This window comes from Hibiscus syriacus, unplaced genomic scaffold (assembly GCF_006381635.1).
Source record: "Hibiscus syriacus cultivar Baekdansim isolate YM2019G1 unplaced genomic scaffold, ASM638163v2 tig00111213_pilon, whole genome shotgun sequence".
NCBI classification, from domain to species: Eukaryota; Viridiplantae; Streptophyta; class Magnoliopsida; order Malvales; family Malvaceae; genus Hibiscus; species Hibiscus syriacus.
Window position 1 is genome coordinate 6,512,122 of NW_024063022.1, and position 15,930 is coordinate 6,528,051.

Consider the following 15,930-nt stretch of genomic DNA (forward strand, 5'->3'; position numbering starts at 1 on the left):
AGGTTGCGCCGGTGCTTGCGAATCCGAACCACTATTTTGCAGCATCCTTATCTCCATGATTTTTAAAATCTGACCGATTAACGAATCGGTCATGATATTGGTTAATTGGTTTAATCGATTGAATCGGTTTGACTGGTCAAAAGAATCAAACGACGTCATAATTATTTAAAAAATTAAATAAAAATACTAAAAATATTTAATAAAAAATAATTTTTTATATTACAAGTCATATTTAAAGCAAGTCATAACATATATAAGTTAAAAACCATAATATCAAGTGAAACAAAATAATTCAAATTAAATACACTATAATATTTAAGGTAAAACATATTAAATAAAAAATATAATTATATAAATATAATCAAAAAATAAATTTGGAACTAAAAAAATCATAATAAAATGATATTGTTTGATTTAATTTTTTTTAAAAACAATCTCACATGATTAAGAAACATGGAAGAGCATCCCAAAAGTCTAAAGAGTAAAAATATGAGAACAAAATAATCCCACATGGATAAGAAACATAGAAGAACATCCAAACTAACTTCTATAAATAATAGAGTAATTTGACATTCAAAATCATAGAGCCTTTTGGTGAGCATTGAGTGAATTATTCTTTCACTTCAATCAAACTTGAATTTTAGGCTTCAATCGAGTTTCTAAATTTTTTTTGAGTTCAAGCCTTTTCGAGTTCAAGTTTCAATATTATATTTCGAGTTCGAGTTGAACTTGATAATTTTTATCTCGTGAGTTTGATTAGAGTTGAGTTTACTTTTAAAGTTTTCAAGTTCGAGTCGAGCTCAGCAATACTCGAGTTCGACTTGGCTCGTTTAACAAACAATGTCGTTTGGTTTAATTTAAAAAAAAAAACAAAATTGACAGTTTTTTTCAGTTTTCAACCGATCCGGTTCGAACGGTTCAATGATTCCGACCGGTTCAACCGATATAGATTAAACCGAACTAGACAGCGATTCTCAGTTGAACCGGTCGATCCGGTCCGATTTTCAAAACACTACTTATCTCTTTATTACTATTATTTCTATCTCCTTTTTTTGAAAAATAAAAAGAAGATTAAACAAAAACGATTCCAATACTTGTTTGAATTGAATCTGAGTTTTAGTTTCTAAATATTCTCAGGTAAACAAAGAGAAGGAAGAGACAGAGGAAGTACGGCTAGGGTCTAACAGAGGATTTAACGAAGGGTGATTGGAAACATGAAACGCGGTTGTGGTTTTAATTGTTGGATGGGACATGTGATACTTTGATGGGTTGATCACAACCGTTTATATTTACAAAACGAGGTAGAATTTGTAGCCGCGAGGTAAACAACCTTCCACTTAAAATTCTTCCCTTGTAGCCGCTTCAGTACACCATTATTCTCCGAACTCATCTTAGATCCTCGAATAAATACAACTCTGGCTTTGCTCTGGGCTAGAACATGACTAACTGCTCTTACCTTCTCCCTTTTGCCAAGACCTCGAACATTCCAAGAAATTGCAGTAAGACTCATGAATTAAAAATTAATAGAACAGTAGAACACTCAAGGTTTCTCACTCCTTACAACCCACCACCTTCGGCATTCTCTTCCAGCCTTGAGAACCTAGAGCCTGTCAATGACAGCCTCCTTTAAATCAGCAAATTCAACGCCCAGGACAGTGCCTAACTCGAAGGTCTTTCTAGCCTCAGTTCTCCTCACACTCTCATTTTCCACACTTTCTTCAATTGGAATGTTGGTCCCCGCTACTACTTTTGCATTCTTCTTCGATGTCTTCCTTTTTTTTTCTTGCCACCCGCCTGAATGTTTGTATTCTTCTTGTTTTTCCTCATACCGTCTTGACTTGAAATCCTAACTTTAGGTGTTGATTGGGGAATTTCAAAGATTTTCTCCCGACCAAAATCTAAGCTCTTAACTACCTCAACCTGGACATCTTGTAGTCTTTCATCATTAGAGACCGAATCAATACTGCAGGTCGAATCGATAACCAAATTAACTTGTCCGGTTATAGAACTTGGACCAGTAATTTGAGAGTCACAACCAGATACGACTGTAACATCATGAAGTCCATTAGCAGTAGTATCATCCAGGTTCAGCTGCATTGGCCTCTCCTCAGACCTTATAGGTTCAGAAACATCCAATCCCATTGCTGGAGGGCCTACACCATTGAAACCACCCCTGCTTGCACTCTTTGAGCTACTCCAGACTTCCTCTCCTAACTCTTCTTCCTGGTCAGGGGGTCCACTAAAGCAGTCGACTTTCCATCTTCCTCCACTTCGAATGGGGATCTTCCATATAAGAAAAGACATCTCCCTCAAACTCTTCAGTCCGTACAATAATGTCCGAAATGTTCTCATTTATAATTATATTTACTCTATCAGGGATTCTGTACATTTTCTAGATCGAGAGTAACAATCTAGCAATATCAAAACGGTTTTGATTTGAGGTGTCATCATCAATTTTAAGTACGTTGCCCCATCTACTTCCAAGTTGAAAGAAAAACCTAGCATTCCAAGCTTGTAATAGAACGTCCTGTAAAACCACCCATGTTTTGACCAGTATTTTACCATCAAAACCTTCTAACATCTCCAACACATCAAACCATGGTTGCATGAAAGCATCTCTACTACTCCAAACTTTAGCTAGCTCATTCATATTCTCAAAAATCAGCACTACCAACAGCCCATGCCACTGACAAACTTTGACACTAGTTCCCTCTATCCCGGACATCTCCTGAACACAATCAATATTGTACATAACTTTTATCTGTCCGACAAGACTACGCTTCCTCCATTCCGCTTCATCCTTCTTGAGCTGAATTTCTTTGATTGATACTATGTCCTGCCCTTCTGGCTTGGAAGAAACTCCATCAACTTCTCTTACGTGAACCACTTCTTCTGGACAAAGCATACCTTCGCTCGCTAACGAAATTAGGATTATCTGAGCTGACTAAAACTTCTTTGAATGACCTACGATTCCTTAGGTCTGGATTCCATTTCCTCAACAACGTAATTCTCTCCCGAGAAACTGGCACATTCGTTTCCTTGTTTCATTTAAAGCATACCCTTATACGATGCATGTCTATCCATCTTCCATCACTTATTTTGGCAGCAAACTTAGCCTCAACTACATTTATGTACCGGACAAATGCAAAAGTCAAGCTCCGCGATTTCCTTTTCTGGTTCCAATATGCAAAACTACTCTAAACTCTTGGAAGAGTTCCTTTAAAGCGTTTTGATTGACTCGCTTACTTACATTATCCACAAAGATTGAGACTTCATAGCGTCGATGAACTGTGATTCTTTTTCCAGGAAAGTTTCTTCCTAATGACGATTCACTCTTTCTCTCCCCTTCTACATTGCTGTCCAGCGCTTGGACGAAACCCTGATCATATTCAACCCCTTACTCCACTTCACGACGCCTCCCTTGACTTTATGGACCCTCCACGGTACCGGCCGATCGCTCCTAATTCCTCCAATGGTGTTCCTTCTTCTAAAACGTTTCAGCTCCCGAATGTTTATTACTCTTTTCAATTGCCAATTGAAAAATGATTGAGGAATTTGAGTGCTCGTGTCAGGGATAAACGTTTTGAGCTGGATAAGGTTCAGCTGGAAGTTTTAGCTGGTGCCCCATCCAATGACTTTCTTGAGAAGAAGGGAGCCTTGGCTGCTGAGTTTTTTGGAGGCTGCAGAGGGGAATTTCTTTCGGCAGAAGTCTAGGGTACTTTGGATTCATGAGGTGAACCAGAATTCAAAAAAAATCCATTCTATAATCGATATTCAACAAAGCAAGCGTGTTATCCAGGTTATCACTTATGATAGTGGGTGTTTGTTGGAGGATTATAACCTTATAACAACGAAGGCGGTTCAGTTTTATGGGGATCTTCTTGGTGCTAGGGATGATTCGGTTACTAGGTGCCCCTTAAGGAGCTTCTTGGATTTACCTTTTCTGAGGATGATAAGCGGGCTTTGCAGATAAGAGTTTCGAAGGATGAGGTCAAGCAAGCCATGTTTGAGCAGGGCTCAGATAAGGCACCTGGTCCTGATGACTTCTTATTTCTTTAAAGTTGCTAGGAGCATTGTGGGTGAAGATCTTACTGATGCTATCATATGGTTTTTTGAATCGTCTAGTATGTTGCCAGCTTTTAATGCTACTACTTTTGTACTCGTTCCGAAGGTTATGAACCCTAGTCATATGCGTGATTTCCAACCAATCTCTTGTTGTTTGTTTTTGTATAAGTGTATTACTCGCATCCTTGTTGGGAGGCTTAAGCCTTATCTAGCTGAGATTGTTTCTAGTAGTCAAAGCCCTTTTATTCCGGGGAGGTCTATTATTGATAACACACTTATGGCAGATCCTCTCTTTCACCTCGTTGTGCCCTTCAAATCGACTTACATAAGCATTTCAATTCTATTGACTGGGGTTTCCTTGTTACAATTTTGGAGGCGTCAAGGCTGCCTCATATGTCTATTGGCTGGATTAATGAGTGCATTACCACACCCTAGTTTTCTATTTCTCTGAATTGGGGGTTTGGTGGGCTATTTAAAGGGGCTAAGGGTGTACGACAGGGGGATCCACTCCCCTTATCTCTTTGTTCTTACGATGAATGTGCCATCGAGGCTCTTGGATAAAGCTATTGAGTTGGGGTGTTTAGCTTCCATCTGAAGTGTCACAAAGTTAGGCTCATGAATCTTTGCTTTGCGGATGACCTCTTGGTATTTACTAAGGACACTTATGATTTTATCCTTGGGGTTTGGAGAGTGATTGGGACATTTCATGGCTTTTCCGGTTTGCAAATGAACTTGGTCAAATCACAGATTTTCTTGTCTGGGGTGAAGAATGGTACTTTGCGACTGGTTCATGAGGCCACGGGGATTCGACAGGGTACTCTCCCGGTTAGATACTTGGGTATTCCGCTAATTACTAGACCGTTATCATATGTTGGGAGACTTCAGCTGATCCAGTCTATTCTCTATAGTATCAGAACTTTTGGTCTAGGCAGTTGTTTTTACCTAGGGTTGTCATTAAGCGGATTAACCAAATGTGTGATCGCATCTTTTGGAAGGGGGTGACAAACCTGCCAAGGGTGCTCGTGTGGGCTGGAGTGTGGTTTGTAGTCCTAGGTCGGAGGGAGGTCTTGGGCTTAGGTGCCTTGCGAGTTGGAACCAGGCTTGTTTTGTTTGGCTAATCAGAAAGGTTCTTTTGAAGGAATGGTCGATATGGATTGCTTGGATTTATTCGTGCGTGCTTAAGAGCGAGTCCTCAAGGCATGTTAGAGGGACCCAAGGGTGTAGCCGGACCTGGAGGAGTTTGTTACATAATAGGGAGAGTGTTGCTACTGTTTAGGGACTATTGGGGCCTTCCCTCTCTTCAATTGCGAAGATTTGGGGTGAGGTCCGATTGAGGAATGACAAGGTTTCGTGGGACAAGTTGGTGTGGCATCCGGGGAACATTTCAAAGCACTCGGTCATAGCGTGGATGGCGGTGCTTGATAGATTGCCTACCAAGTATAGGCTCATCGATTTTGGCTCGAATGTGGATGGATTTTGGCTCTAAGAGGATTTGGGATCTTCTTCTTCGGTTGTGCCAGCAGTGTAGAGGTGTTAGGGGTGGGGCTCGGAGCTTGCTTGGACAGCCAGATTTAAGGGTAAGTCTCTGTTGTCCTTTGTATTGAAATTAACTTGGAATGGGATACAGATTCATATTCATCGAAAACTCTAAAAAAATTCGAAATTTTAATGAGATATTGATTTTATATATTGATTTGTATTATTTTAAAAATTAAAATTCAAAAACGATATTTAACGATAACGCAATAAAATTTAGAAAAAAAAATAAAAAAAATATTGATACAATTAAAAATTGTTAACTTTATTAATGTTCATACTAAATTTAAGTTTTCATTCACTTTATATATTATTATTAATTAAATAATTTCTTCTGTCGGAAAATATAAAATAGAAATAAACAAATATGTATAATTTTTTTATAATAATATAGTTATAATAATATACTTTTACTTTTACTTGATATTATTTTTAATATTGTGCAACTATGAAAATTACAATGTGATTTTTTTTTATTTTAAATATTTTATATTTATAAACTATAATATTTACCTACCTCGTCAAGGATTCAATGAGAATCAATTTAATTCAATTAAAATGTTTATTTAGATAAATTTATATAAAATTAAATCATTTATATTACCTATTTCTCGTTAAATCCGTTTTAGGGGATATAAATGTTGCGGAAGACGGCTATCGGATAGAGCAAAATCGCAACTGATAATTTGAGAAAATAAAAATGAAGATAAAAAGAGACACAAAATTTACGTGGAAAACCCCTAAATAATATAGGGTAAAAACCACGGGCAACGGTAGAATAATTTCACTATGAGAAAATAGGAATTACAACCTCTCTCGATCTACCAAGGAGAAAACAATGATAATTCTCTCTTGATAAAAAGGAGAAAACAACTCTTAAAAAACTCTCTAAATTCTCTTTAGTATTGGAAGAAAGCTAGAATGCTTTGGGATGGTATTGAAGCTAAATGAGCTAGAGTATTTATAGTTGAAACTTAAGGACTAATTTGTAAATACCTTAACTTACAATGGCTAAAATTGAGGTTCTATCATTGTTGAAAAATCAACAATTTCTGCAGCCGTTTCTAAATGTCAACAAATGCTGCCACCAAATAATTTCCACCGAAAGTTTGGTTTACTTTCGGTGATGTCACTTATCTTGAACAATAAATACTCTTAAGGGACTGTTTGAATGGTGGAAAAGATGATTATCGAAGTAAAAATATTTTTCCAGAATCTATTTCCTTGGTTTGGATTGCAAAGATTCGCAATAAAAAAAATATTATCAACGGTAAAAATTTGGGATACTTTACCAGAAATACTAATCCCTCATACGATTTAGGTATTCATCAATTCTCATCAATATGAACTAAAATACCCTTGAAATATTGATAAATTTTGAAAATAATTATTTCTAAAATACCCTTTTCTTTATTCATCAATTCCCACATATTTGTTATGGTAATTTATTTTTTTTAAACAAGCTATCTTTATTTTTTTTTTCAAACCTGTTATATTAAAATTTGTTTTACTGTCAACAACAGTGATTTCTGTAAAGGTGATATTAAATTGGTATTGCATATATAAAAGTTTAAGAAATATTTTGAAAGATTTAGATAATATCGATATTATATGATTTTGAATATTAAAAAATAAAATCATTATTATTTTTAATCAATAAATTAAAAATAATTTCTGAAAAAATAATAAATCAACCCATGTACATTTCAATAGGAGTAAAATGATTCATCTATTAAAATTTTCATATCTTTTTATATTTAAATGTTGATGTAAAATTTTAATATATTTTTAGATAATTGATATAAAAATTAATATTAAAACAATATATAATATATTTACACTTTTATTCTAGTCGTTTATCTTTTAAATTTTATAAAACAATACAAATTTTATGAATTTAAATTTTATAAAAAATTATTTGAATTAAAAATAATAAAATAATATATTTTCTTATGAATTATTATATAATTATTTTCATTTGAAAATTCATTGTTAAAAAACAAATATATAACAAGGGCAATTTGGTAAAAATATACATTTATATATTCCAGTAATTTTTTATTCTTTTAACCAAATACTACAATCACAATGATGCGTCAAATAATGCTACATTCGATAACCTTATTCTAAGAGGAAATACTACATTCCATAAACCAAACGCACCATGAAAGAATGATTATTGATATTAATAGATAATACAAATTGATTTCTAGAGATAAACATCATTTTTAATTAAATATGGCTAAAGATATATCAATATTAACATTTGAATATATAGAATTCAATTTTTTAAAATCTATATCTTCCAAATATTATAAACACATAAATTTTAATATTATATAATTATTTAAATTGTAAATTAATTTTAATATATATATGTATATAATTAGAAAGTTGAAAAGTGAAATAAATGAAAAAACACCACGTTAAAATGGCATGTCACACCATTCTATGAAAAATACTTGCCATCTCTTGAAGTTTCGGGTTCAAACACTACAAATACCAGAGGTATGAGCTTATTATTAAATGATTATAGAATATATTTGAACATATAGTGCCTTGAATTTATCTATATTTATAAATATATATATATATATATATATATATATTAAAATTGGAATTTTTTTAAATTTTAATGACCAAAATAAGAGTGAAAAAAAGTTGAGTGATGATCTGTGTAATTTGCCCAATAAATATATCAAATAAAACTGGTGTCGTCTCGTCTACGAGGAAAGCAAGAGCGGGTCGTCTCGTCTCCACTAAAACACAACTTTCACCACTTACCAACCATAAATCAATTATAAAGGTTTCATCTTAATAACTGCAAAATCCGCTCCGATCGTCGTTGCCGATAAATGAAGAACACCAGCAACAGAATCTAAACCAACAGACAACCCAAGATTTGATTCTCCTATAACTAATGTAGCATACAAAACCTGTTTTTCTTGATGTTCAAACCTAACTTCTGCTAACAAAATTTTCCTTCGCATTTCTGCATTACAAACTCAAATCATTGAATAATCAATCTATAAAATGAAGAATAAGTTTGCTTACTCGTAAGTATTAGTACACGGAGGCAATGACATGGTGTCGATCTTAGGTTTTCCTTTTATTGCTCGTTTTTCCCGACTTTTCCATTGGTAGTGGACATCTACACTTTATTTCCCTCCAAAACTTCATCAATGACACTCACAGGGATGGTATCGTTTGGCAGCTGTCTTTCTTTTCTTTTTGGCTTCGTTTGAGGCAAGGAACTGCAGTACCAATGACAAGTTAGTTCTAAACGAACATCGATGTGTTTCGGCATTCATGATGTTGCTAAACAATAACTTGAAATGGCACCAGAATCATAAAGCATCCCCTCTTTCCACACCCCAAAACCGAAGAAGCGTAAAGATGAGAGCCAAGAAAGAGAGAAAGAAGGGCACCTTATCTTCTGATTCATAACCGGTTTTGAGGAAGCAGCTTTCTCGATTATACTCTCGTAATATTGTGTGAATGGAGCGTTGGCATTGGACTTTTCATACTGCATCCCAACCATTTATGAAGTTCAGGAAATTCCTTCACTACAATTATAGATAATTATGTATAATTTTGCGGTAAAAGAAGGTAAACCTGAAGAAATGACTCGACAGATTGATGATCTTTCGGCGAAAATGCCACCTCATCTCTCTTCCTCTGTATAAATTCAATGTTCTGCTCCACCTAAAACACCAGAAAGAACTAAACTTTTATTATCTTCTTCCTATTTTCACTTATTTTTTCTTTTTTCGTAGCACGATTTAAAAGATTGCATTTTCTTTTCAGAGAGGGGAGGTTCGAGATTACTTTCTTCTATTCCTATGTAGTCAACACTAACAAGGCAGATCTGGTTCAGACAACATACAACTCAAAAGTTCCTAAAATCGTTACCTGATTGATAAATCGCTTCACCACACGCCGGTAACTCTCAGTCGTTGTGGTCTCAACAAACTTCCTGAGGCAGATGAGAGGAATAGTAGCCAGCTCAGGAAAAGTTATGTGATAGCTCCATTGAGCAAAGTGCGTTGCAAGTAATTCAATGACGGATGAAACACACTTGTCTTGAAAGTTCCGAGATTTTAGCAAATGTTTCGGCAACTGCACCAAAACATCCAGGTTAATTATAGCAAGAATACATAGATCTTGCGCGCAAAGGACATTTCAATTCAGAGTAACAATGATGATAAATCCAAACCTTTATAGTGGAAGAGAAGTTGAAATCTTTTCCAGGTTTCCCAGTGACCCTTCCAGTTTTATATTCCAAAATATCCATAGCAAATGATGCAACAGGAATGAAAACCCCACTTGCACTAGAAAGGTTATTCAACCACTGAATGCATTTGATTCTTAGAGGCAAATATTTTGGTCCAGGAAACAAGACAGCTACTCCGTTGATAATCTGAATGATAATGTATAACAATGGCTGAAGATCATAATCTTGTATGTTTGCTGATATAAATGAAACCCAGAGATCAATGCAGTTTGTATACTGCCAACTGCATATCCTTTTTACAGCCTCCTGCTTACAAGCAATAACAAAGAAGCAACATCAAAACCTTGGCCTTGCCTAATAACATCAGAGTAATAATGAACTACATATATCCATAGGATCAAATTAAAAGAACAATGAAACAATGTCCAATCTTGTCTCATCAAATTAAATGATGATGCCAAAGATATGAGCATGAATACCTTATTCTTTGTTTGTAGACCTGTCTGCAGTATCTTAGAAAGGTGCTCAACACAGACCATTGCCTTTTTGGATGAGTTTTGAACATCTTGAGAGCATAGCTCAATAAAGGAATTGCGCAGAAACTGAATGTGTTTGGAAGAAACTGGATCGACAAATTTGCAGTGACCAATGAAGGCCTTGTATGTTTTAATCAAGCATGAGTCGAAACAAACTGAGCTAAACACAGAAGCCACATCTTTTATGACCAGGAAAGAATGTGATGCTAGAGTCCCTTCACCTGTTACCCATAAATGAACTGCAATCTGTAATCAATTTAAAGAGTTATTGCTGAGTATGAAAAAAGTAATATAATTAGATAGATATTCAATAGCAAGAAGGTATTGATGGAAATATAAGAACAAAAAATGAAAGTTAATAAGAACCATTACAAGATTCCTCATGTCTTGCATTCTCCTAATTCCCACATATACCAACTGGATAATATAAACAATATTAACGTTCCTCTATATCCAAAAACTACTAGTACTAACAAAACTGGCCAATATATATATATCAAGTGTCATGTCTCATGGATTACAATACCTTGATTAGTCTGTGCAGCAACGGACGAAAAGCAGCAAAAAATATTACCGAGGCTCTGATTTTAACCAAGGAGAAGGCAAGTATCTCCGAGTCAGTAACTTGATTCAGAAGAAACAGTGTACTTCTCAAATAAGATTTGATTAGTGGCTTCATAGATTTACATTTTGAACTATTCTTCAACTCTAAAATGGCCTCCTTTTTGCAACTAGAACATGATATTCCGAGCATTTCTCGAAAAATATTATCAGCCTCCTGAAGCATGAAGATTAAAATCTTGGAAAGGGCTTTGCTGTCTAGATGTCCATGGCACGAGGCAACATCATGAAGATCATAATGGCATGCAGCTCTATACCCATTCAATAAACTAGTAAGTGCAGAAATACTATGATGCTCTCTGACTAGTTGGCACAAAGAATTAATCGCAGAGCTAGTCAACAACTTGTCCTTTCTTAAATTTACAGTGCCTTTCTCAGGACTTTCTGTGCCATCTTCACTAGTATTGTCCTCATCGGAATACTGTTACAAAAGGTCAAAAAATAAAAAGTTCAGAAAGGCACAGCCATCAGATGGACAAAATAAGGGCATAAGGGAGGAATCAAAGAATTCCACTGCTTACTTTTCCTTCTTTTTTTCTGAAATACAAGCAAATGATTATGAGTTCATAATTCTTTAATAACATGCTACATTAGCATGCAACCATAATATCTCAAGCAAAGAAAGGAGCACAAATACAATATGTCAATATATTCCCTTTTCTCCATACATGATACATCATACATCTCAGTATCTAACCTTGGCGGTGCAATTTTTTTTGGTTTTAATTCGCACCAAGCAACACTAATTATTAATTGTAAGTATTGCTTTCACCCCAAGACTTACAATTTCATAAACTTCTGACACAGAAAAGTAGAATCAAAGTTAGAAAAACTTGTAGGTTCTTTCCTATTGTAACCTAAGTGCAAACCAAGAGCAGATGATACTGAGAAAACAAAAACTAAAAAGATTGATGCAATTTCTGATCTAATAACAATTAAGACAAAGTCTAGTTGGCAAAAAAAAGACATTACAGAACTTACAGATTCCTCGTCCTTTAATTTCCCAAGGCCATTCTCATAGCTTTCCAGGAAATTAGAAAATTCAGGATCCTGAGATTAACATAGTAGAAATTCTCAATGAAATAAATATAGTAGCAACAATTTGTGAACTTTATATAACAACAAACTTACAAGCCAATACATCCTACTAAGCACTTGTATGAAGTAACTAATTCGAGTATTATTTGCAGTATACAGTTCTAATGAGATATTCATTTGTATATCAGCATAAAGTTCATCTTTAACTCCTAGTTGGCATCATAACAAACCAATCTTTGACTCTCGAAACACAATATAATCTCACAAAATTTGCAGTTCGATGTCAATAAGGCCTAATACCTTTTTCTGCAACCTCTCTAATTTTTTCTTCTTCTGTGCAAGCTCTAAATGAATTGCCGTGTTCTGCTCCAACAAATCACCAGTACCACCGTTGTCTACATCCATATCTATGAAAGCACAGGTAAATGAATTGGAAATATTCTCAATAACAGTAGGGGGAAACACAGAGGAATATCTGTTCATAGTGCCTCACCATCTTGATAAATCTCAGTTCCATTTTCATCCAAAGACGGACAGCTCGAGTCCTGATCAATATATTCAAACATCAATATGAAAAACCCTTTCTTCCCTCAAAAGAAAGCCAGTTGAAGATTTTAAGGAGTTTTATATTTCAAAACCTCGGATAAATATCCATCGCTGCCGGAATCATCTTCAACCGCATCGCTCTCATCACCAAATACCGCATCAAGCTCAACATCCTCTATATTTTTGCTTTCGAGGCCTCTGAAAACGTATTTTAAATGTTTTAAGAAAATGCAAACTATCACTTATCAGCATCGTTGAAGCACTAATAGAAGCAGAAATTAAATAGCAAAGGAGAGAATATAAATGAAACAGAAGATTATAACCAAATTTTACCTTTCATTCGACTTCCCTATTTGATCTTCTTCAAGGTTTTCCGCCGCTTCCTTCTTATCTCCTGTAAAATTTTCACCAGAATTAAGAGTTACCGTTAACAAATTTAACTATTACACTCAATACTAGATGAGCAAACCACAGTTCGAAATAAAAAAAATTCATAGACAAAGCAACGCATTTTATTTTATTAAAAGAAACAGAAATTACTTTTAGAAGCCTTCCTTTTGAACATGGATTTCAACTGCCGTTTCCTTTTCAACACAGATTGAAGATTCTTCTTCGCGAATTTCCTCGCTTTTTTCCCTAATTTCCCCATTTTCTCTAATATTTCGAGAAACACCTAAGATTAGAAGGCAATACAAATTAGTTGTTTTTCAATTTTATCAATTCAATAAGAAAAAACGGGGGGTTTTGCGGACCTGCAACAATGGCGGCCTTGTGTTTTTTGAGTTTTGGGGGCGGGGGCGGGGGCGGAGGGTTGGTTAAGTTCTTCTAGGGCTTTTAAGTAAAACGGATAGATAAAAGGACCAATATTTTAAATTTAAATTACTTGGGGGACATTTTATAATTTGAGAAATAAATAGTGTTTATAAATATGGGTAAAATACATGTTTAGTACCTTAACTATCACTTTTGTTTCATTTTGATCACCCAACTCTTTTTTTCCCCTCAAAATCATACCTAATGTTACATTTTGATTTCATTTTAATCATCTACCAAGTAACATGAATGCTAATGTGGCATTAACTTACGATGACATATCAACATCACCGCTAATTTTTTAACGGCATATAACTAAAATGAAACCAAAATTAGATGTTAGGTATAATTTAAAAAAATAGTTGGTGACCAAAATGAAACAAAAGTGATTGTTAAAGTATTAAATATATAATTTACCCTATAAATACTGGGGTAAAGTAGCTTTTAGTTCCTAAATTTTATATTTTTCCAACTTAATTTTCCAACTTCTTTTGTTTATGTTGATCCTTTAACATAGATATTTTATTAATTTTTAGTCATTCTAATGATACAAACACACATAAAAAAACAACAATTTAGAATGTCACAACATAAAAGGATTAAAATAAAAAATTGTTTCCAAATAATATGGATGAAAACAAAATTTAAGGATTCAATTGGTAAAATTGTTAAATTTAGTGACTAAAATTCTTTTATACCAAAATATTAAGGGTTAAACTACACTGGTAACCACTTAACTATTGTCAGATTTTATTTTGATCATCGATGTTTCGATTTAATGATTTAGATCATTCAACTATTAAAATGTTTGAATTAAGCCATTGTCCGTTAAATTTAATTTCCAATCAGACAGTGACACGTGCCATTACCTGATTGGAGGATATTTTCATTAATTTTATATTTATTTAATCCAATTTATATTTCTTCCAATAATGTGGTGACACATTATTTGATAAATAAAATCACAACATATTTTATATAATTTATTCTTAATATTATATATAACTATTAAATTATAATTGATAAATAAAAATAAAAATATTTCTTTCATTAACACAAATAAAACATACAAAAAAGTTGTAAATAATAGTTAACAAAAAATCAATAATTATTTATTTCATTAACAAAAATTAAAAACATATAAATATGTTGTAAATTATATTTAAATATGTTCTTGGATTTAATGATTAAAGTATGTTATAAAAATGCTTAGGGTATACACATATTTACACACATATTTAAAAATCAAGAATCTCGGGTACACATATTTAATCAAATGTTATAAAAATGCTTAGGGTACACACGTTGATTGTTCGTCGATTAGTTCCTGTTCGGGTGGTTTTTCATGGGGTTATCGGTCGTCGATTAGAGGTGAGATCGTGTGAAAGTTCATCAAGACAAAATACGACATTTGGCATATGTTTAAGGGTTGAAATTAGGGTTTTCAAAGTTTTGAGTTTTTTAAAGTTTTTCAAAATTTTTGGGGGGTTTTTGTAAAATATAATAATACTTTTAATTTTTAATTTTTAAATAAAATTTTTAAAATCAAACGAGTTATTGTATAATTAGAAAATTAAATAAAAAAATAATATGTATTATTTCTTGGCCTCATTTCTTCTTATTTTTTATCTTTCAATAAAAAATAAAATGAGTTATTGTATAATTAGAAAATTAAATTTATTAAATTAAAATAAAGATTAAATAGATTGAATATATATATATATTTGTAACTATCACACCAAATATTAATAATACGTGATTTGATTCTTAAACAGTCTAATTAAAAAAATAAAAGGTCGAAGATCAAAAATACAATCCTTCAATAATTACGTGGTTATAGGTGTAATTTACCCTAAATATTATTCTTATTTTATAATTTTTCATAAATCAATAAAATGAAGGCTTAATTACAAAAAAGTGCTGCCTATTTTCCTATTAGGTGTCTATTTTTCATTTTATAATTTTTAAAATGAAGTCTAATTTTTCATGGGCCATTAAAAATATTGTCATCCACTCAAAATGTGATGTGTTTATAAATTTTTTATTTAAAAATTTAAATGAATTTTTTAAATATTATAAATTTTATTTTAAAAAGTTACAGAAAATTAAAAATTAAAGCACGTGTCAAACACAAATTGATTGATTTTTAGTGAATTTTTTTAATGATCGTAATTGACTAAACAATTTAAGTGGTTACATTAACATAGGGATGGACACGGGCCTGAATCTGATGGGTTTCGACTTGACCCAATCGAATTATATATATATTTCTAAAAAAATGGGGTTTGGGTCGATTTTTTGGGGGTTAAATTCGGGTGGAGTCAGGTTTAGTGTGAAAAATATTTGATCGGAGATAACCTAAAAAATATAATTTTACCTTATATATTTAGGAATAATTATAATAATATCCCTATATATATTAATTTTTTCAGTTAAATCTATTTTTTATTGAATAAAAATAATATTTTTAATAAATATATTATTTTGGGTTGAGTTGTGTTAAAATTTTATCTCAAAAAATCATGTTAGATTCGGGTTGGA

General features: G+C 33.1%; 1 protein-coding gene across 1 annotated transcript; it reads right to left on the minus strand.

Moving 5' to 3' along the window:
* Positions 1–8,425: 8,425 nt before the first annotated feature.
* On the minus strand, positions 8,426–13,372 carry LOC120156072 (nucleolar complex protein 2 homolog). Its single transcript, XM_039167484.1, has 14 exons — positions 13,329–13,372; positions 13,117–13,249; positions 12,910–12,970; positions 12,669–12,774; positions 12,524–12,575; positions 12,331–12,437; positions 11,974–12,042; positions 10,898–11,413; positions 10,315–10,617; positions 9,818–10,141; positions 9,514–9,720; positions 9,217–9,306; positions 9,030–9,127; positions 8,426–8,855 (listed from the first exon to the last, which is right to left on the minus strand). The coding sequence occupies exons 2-14, from the start codon at positions 13,223–13,225 to the stop codon at positions 8,753–8,755; spliced, it is 2,145 nt and encodes a 714-aa protein (XP_039023415.1). The 5' UTR covers positions 13,226–13,249; positions 13,329–13,372; the 3' UTR covers positions 8,426–8,752.
* Positions 13,373–15,930: the final 2,558 nt, after the last annotated feature.